General features: G+C 45.2%; 1 protein-coding gene across 1 annotated transcript; it reads right to left on the bottom strand.

Annotated features, from left to right (window-relative positions):
• Positions 1-333: 333 nt before the first annotated feature.
• On the bottom strand, positions 334-6309 carry DDX27 (DEAD (Asp-Glu-Ala-Asp) box polypeptide 27; the record flags this gene model as incomplete). Its single annotated transcript, XM_009077734.1, has 20 exons — positions 334-349; positions 638-712; positions 903-987; positions 1255-1381; positions 1483-1577; positions 1687-1792; positions 1946-2052; positions 2189-2366; positions 2442-2523; positions 2629-2782; positions 2857-2998; positions 3109-3208; positions 3361-3511; positions 3831-4004; positions 4088-4193; positions 4966-5052; positions 5216-5262; positions 5680-5833; positions 6124-6183; positions 6277-6309. Coding segments are annotated over 20 exons (2079 nt in total), but the record flags the coding sequence as incomplete, so codon positions are not given.
• Positions 6310-6316: the final 7 nt, after the last annotated feature.

The raw sequence follows: 6316 nt of genomic DNA, 5'->3' as shown, positions 1-6316 counted from the left end.
AGATTTAATTCCCACAGCTGTCACCTCTGACACTATCTTTGTGACAGGTAGTCTGAAAAACTTTTTTTCTATTACAGAAATAGGCTCTCGACCACAGAAATCCTTTACAGCTCACAGAAGTATATGAACAAAGCAATAAGCATTCTCCAGTTTTTGCCCTACAGACAACTTATGTGAACTAGAAGTCTGATAGAAAGATGTAACATATTCCAGCTCTTGACTACTCTGGCTGTCCAATAAAAGAGAGTAAACCTTTTAAAAGAAAAATAATCCTTTATTACATGGGCTGCTACAGATGTTTTCACACAGGGTCTTGGTAATTGCCAACAATTCTTACTTTCTCTTGTACCTGAAAGAGAAAATAATTGAAATGACATTCCATTAGCCCAACTCTCAATGACAGTGAGCAGCGCTGAGCATTTTCTAGGCAAAATGTTTGCCCAAGTCTAGGAATGTCCTATTAAAGGCAGTACCATTGACTGTCCACAGCATGAGATCTGCAGCAGTAGGAGTGTAAACTACTGTAGAACCAACAAACCTTTTAGCAAGGGCCATTAAACAATCACAAGGAGAGGAAAAAGAAACCAGGGGAAAAAGAAACCCTAAAGCTTGAATAAGAAGGTAAAGGGAGCTATACCTGGACTTGGATTTGAAGTTTCCTCCTTTCCTACGTTGAGTCATACCCAAGCGTTTTCGATCTTCAAATGATGGGCTTTTGAGAGAGGGGAGAGATAAGACAAATCATAGAATTACATCAAAAGCACAGGTACTTCTTGGAAGAACCCTGCCCACCTTTTCCCCCAGTATCAGTCAAAGAATCCCTCAGAAAGCCCAAAGATGCAAAAAGCCAAATCATCCCACCTGGGATGATCTGGACCAAGGTACTACTGCTAAGACATTACCCAGCACGGTACTGCTTCAGAGCCTTCCTGCTCGTGTTGGTAAGCTCTTCGTCAAACACAGACACCTTTTTCTTCTTCTTGGGACCTAACAGAGACAATAGTCAGAACAGTGGTTGGTGGAAGGTTGGCCTAAAGAGAAGGCCACAGCATCATCCCAGTACCCTTGACCACAACAATTAGCCTAACCATCAGGAAAAGTAATGACTGCTCTCAGCAAACACACACCCTGGCCAGGACTGGTGGCCATTCCTTCAGAAATCTGTGCCTGCCTCTACACAAACTGGTTTAATTTACCTATTTCTGGTAAAGTGGGTGACATAAGGTAAGTCCACTGTAAAACAAAACACTCTACCTGCTGGCACTGCTGCTGGTTCCTCTTCTGGCAAGGCTCTGGCTCTCTTCGCTCGGCGATTCCTCTTTGCCAGCCGCTCAGCATACATTTGAGATTTCAAGATTTCAAACTGTGACCTCTCTTCTGGCTGAAAGGTGTTAAAATGCAAGTTTGCAGAGATGTGAGATTTTGCTAGGGGAAAACTACGATGGTCCACCCAGGCTCCCACTTGTCCATAACTGTACTCACAGTCATTTGGCCTTTTTTTTGTGTGTCCTGCATAAATTTCTTCCTTTTCTTTTTCCCTCGTAATGCTAGGTCAAATTCCTGTAAGGCTTTAGCCACTGGAGAGAAAAAGACAGAGAGAGAATAAAGAACCTCTTAAAGTACTGAGCAGGGGCCAGTTGCAGCTATAGAATTTAACACAACAGGAGCAGCAATGTCATGACTCACATTTCTCCTTCTTCCTCTCCTCACGAGTCTGGAACCAGCTCCGCTCCAAACCCTCACCTGTAGTCTCCTTTTTTCCTGTCTCCAGCTGCTTCTTTGCCCTATTGATCTGAGATAATTCAGGCAAGAAGTGAGCTCATGGTGGCTAAAAAATACCTCTTTCTTCCCTTTCTAAAGTAGGCAGGTTAAGTACATTAGGGTAACCTCATTATGGACTATATCTACACCAGATCCTAAAAAAAGTTCCTAAAAAAAAGCTTACCTGGGCCTCTGACTGCTGCATCTCACGTTCCTCACGCTCCAAGCACAGAACTGCATAGACATCTTTCTCCAGATTCTCAATCTTCTCTCGAAATTTTAATATGACATCTGGAAACAATACCACGTGAACATCAGAAGCAGCTCATGGGAAGCCCATTTCGTTTTCAACACCTCTTCTAGTGTCCCTCTGTACCATATTCCCTGTGTAATGCTCTCCTGCTTTTTACCTGAATGAAGCCCATACCTTGGGGGAGAATTCTGGCTTTCACTGGGGTTTTAGCAGCCTTGACAATATCCTTCAGCATCTTGCGTTCTTCCTCACCCACAAGAGAAACGGAACGACCAGCCTTGCCTGCTCTGGCTGTCCGACCCACACGATGGACATAGTGTTTGGTGGTGTTGGGCATGGTAAAATTGATCACCTATAACAGAAACAGTGCTAGTAGGGAAGCACCATTAAAGGACTCATCAAAAATCTCAGCACTGCAAATACTCACTGTTTTAACACCTTCAATATCAAGTCCACGTGCAGCCACATCTGTAGCTACCAGGATATCAATCTGCTCATCCTTAAAGCGCCTGAGCAGAGACAGCAAATGCATTAGCAATGAATGTAGCAATCTACTTCCCTAAAACTTCCAGCTTGGAACTCCTGTTTTGCCTCCGATTGCCAGCTGCTAGTACCTGAGTGATTCCAGCCGCTGTGCCTGAGAGAGGTTCCCATGAAGCTCCCCAACCCGCAGACCCATCAGCCCAAGCAGGATGTGCATACGGTGAGCTTGCTTCTTGGTCTGGGTGAAAAGCATCACGTGATCTTGGAATGTTCGTGTCAGCAGAGCTAAAGGAAAGTCCTCTTAGAAGTCTGCTTCATAGTCATACACTGATTCCAGCCTTTCTTGGCTCATCACTAACCTGACACAATGGCCTCACGGTCTCCCTCTCGGTTGGGTCTGATCCGGATAAATTCCTGCCGCAGGAAAGGTGCAACATCTGTGTTGCTGTTCACAAAAATGCGGACAGGATTCTTCAGGGAAACAGAAGCCAAATCTTTCACCTACCAAAACAGGTTAAACGAAAAAAGAGTCCACATGATTTCTGGGAAAAGACCAGACAAGCTCCCATTCAACTTCCTGCCTCAATATGCTTCTCAGCATCCTGTCTTACCTCCTCTGTCATTGTGGCAGAGAAAAGCATTGTTTGACGATGGTGGGAGCACAACCGGATTATTTCCTTCATCTGCTCCTCAAAGTATTCATCCAGCATCCTGCACAGGAGAAAAAGAGCAAGGTAAGGCACCTTCACCTGGTTCTAGCTAAGAAATATTACTTAAGGCAGGGCAACAAGGATGGCCCTACAGCCTTGGAAAAGGAAAGCAGAAAACTGCCATGCTTTTCACTGCTGTCCTGCTTACCCTACCTGTCTGCTTCATCCAAAATCAGCACCTCGACACTGCTCAGGTGGAAAGAAGGGCAGTTGTGGAGATGATCAATCAGCCGCCCAGGAGTGGCAATAAGAATGTCTGGCCCAGAGCGCAGAGCTGCTTCCTGAGTCTTCAAATCTAGGCCACCTGTAAGAGAGCAAATACGAACTGCTGCCTCCCCAAGCACACTGCAGCAGAGTACACGGATGCAAATTGCCTGAGGAATGTGAAACAACTCAGATTAAACCACATTCACAAATAGAATTGACCCCCACATTTTCTTTCTCAGAAACCAACAAAACAAGTCCAGCATAGTACTGGAAAGTGAGATTTTAAACCACAGCACACCTACTAGAAGCAAGTGTACGATAACCATACAGCCTCCAGTTTTACAACACAGAATTCCCAGCTCCACACAGTGCTTCACAGTGAGATGTACAGTTCACACAAACAGCTTAATACTCACCTACAGCAAGGCAAGTTGTGATACTGCTGAACTGAGCCAGGTCCTTCGTGACAGAGTGCACCTGAATACCCAGTTCTCGTGTTGGCACAAGCACCAACACACGTGTTATTGGAGCCTGGCGAGGTTTGTAGATCAAGCGCTCGAGGACAGGCAAGATGAAAGCAGCTGTTTTACCTAAAGAAGAGTATTAAGGAGAATTACCAATTACTGTGACTAGCTAACTCTCCACGTTTCCAGTGCCCTGCTCAAGTCCCTACCTGTCCCAGTGGCAGCACAGGCACAAATATCCTTCCCCAGCAGACCCACTGGGATACAAGCCTTCTGAATTGGGGTTGGTTGCTTGAAGCCAAGAGCTGTGATTGCCTACAAAGGAGATAGAGCAACTAAACTCTGTCTCTGAACAGAGTTTACAGCTGGACATAGCCACATCTGGAGTGCTGTGCCCAGAGCTGAGCTCATCACTTCAAGAGACATGGACATATTGGAGAGAGTCCAGGAAAGGGACATGAAGATTCTGAGGGACTGAGAGCACCTCATATATGGGGAAAGGCTGACACAGCTGGGACTGTTCAGCCTGGAGAAGACAAGGCTCAAGGAGAAACTTGCCAATGTACTTAAATACCTGATGGGAGGCTAGAAAGATGACAGAGCCAGGCTCTGTTCAGTGGTGCCCAGGGACAGAAGCAGAGGCAAAGGGTACAAAGTGAAATATGGGAGATTCTGTCTGAACACCAGGAACCACTTTTTCCCTGCTAGGGTGATCGAGCACTGGCACGGGTTGCCAGAGAGGCTGTGGAGTCTCCATCCTTGGAGATACTCAAAAGTCATCTGGACACATCCCTGGGCAGCAGCTCTAGGTGGCCCTGCTTGAACTGACCCCTGAGGTCCCTTCCAACTTCGATCATTCCGTGATTCTGTGACAAGTCTTGCTCAAGATAGTGTTGACACATTGCAAATCAAAGCAGTTTCCATTAAATTTGTAGTAACAGCTCCTAAAGGACTATCACACTTGCTTCCACATAATTTGTCAGAGAGGTTGCAAAGAGAAGAGGAATTTCAGAGTTCTAGTTGGTGGAGAGGAGGCTGCACAACATTCTTCAGAGTAACAGAGATAATAAATAAACTCGGTCAATACCTTTAGTAAAGGTCGTGAAAGATTCATGTCCTGGAATGACAAGTTATCATCATATTGAGAGGCATCTTCGAAAAAGTTCTCTGGTTCCTAGAAACAGGAGCAACAACAAAACTGGAACAACACAGGCAGCAGCACAACATGTTATCAAAGCGCTCTGAGCTGGTTTTAGAGCTATGGTTTGTTAACCAAAGCAAATTCCTCCCGAAGAAATCCTGAAGGAATTTGACTCGTGTCATTCTGTCCAACTTACTGCTTCTCCCTTTTTTGATCTCCTCCGTTCTTTCACTTTAACTTTATCTGCAGAGAAAGAGAAATGGACTCAATGATCTTTGAGGTCATCTCCAACCTGGTTGATTCTATTATTCTATGACAGGAATTAACAAGTACATCTAACATAACATATGGTGACTACCTTAAACTCATACTTTTTGCTCTGAATGAGCTATTGAGGGAGAAGCCTCAAAAACAAGTAGAGTTGTGCAACGGAGTAAAATGCCAAATAAATATCCTTCCTCAGGGATGAGTTCAAATAAAGTGCTATGGCTACCATTCAAAATCAGCTTGATTAAAATCAGAAGGAATGTTGCAGAAAGACAACAACAAAATACAAAAGGTTCCTGCCCACTCCCAGCAAGGCTTCACCACAGATTTTTCTCTAGTGAAACAGTCTGTCAGATTCTTGCTCATGTCCATCTCTCTGTGTACTGCTAATACCTGCTTTTGTGAAGATAGTTTCATCATCCAATGAATACTGAGACTCCACATCTTCTTCATCACCACCAAAATCCTCACTCTCATTCTTTTTGGTTTGATTATCCTCATCCTCCGCATCTTCATCTCTCACTTTTGCTTGTTTAGCTTCTTTTTCCTATTAAAAAGTTTTAAAAAGGAAGGCTAAGAAAGAAATGTCAATCCTTTGTGAGCCTGTGTTTGCTGTTCTTATGAGCTCATTCACAGATCCGTGGTTCTGCCTAACTTTAGACATCAGCAATTCTGCATGGTCATCAGTTCAGCAGCACATGTGTGTTTGCAAACCCAGCCAAGGTGATCAGCTGCAGCTCGAGCACTGCACCTCAGGATGCTTTCGGAGCTTCCAGAGGGAATGCAGTAGAAGGCCAAACACATACCAGTCTTTCAAGTAACGAGCAAGACCCTGACCTGGAGCTTCCTTTTCTGTCTCACTTTCTCAATCTTCTCATCCAGCGTCGTGGCTGCTCTCTAGGCATAAGATCACACAGAGGAGCTGTGAGAGGTGCCCAGGAGAGCACTGGGCGCTGTGGCCTCTGCCCCGCAGCTCCATCCCGGCCTCACCTTGCCGCGGAGCTGGCGCAGCGCTGCCGCCCAGGCGTCC

This window comes from Acanthisitta chloris, unplaced genomic scaffold (assembly GCF_000695815.1).
Source record: "Acanthisitta chloris isolate BGI_N310 unplaced genomic scaffold, ASM69581v1 scaffold41296, whole genome shotgun sequence".
Classification (NCBI taxonomy): domain Eukaryota; kingdom Metazoa; phylum Chordata; class Aves; order Passeriformes; family Acanthisittidae; genus Acanthisitta; species Acanthisitta chloris.
The sequence above is the reverse complement of the archived record's forward strand: the minus strand, read 5'-3'. Positions and strand labels throughout refer to the sequence as shown.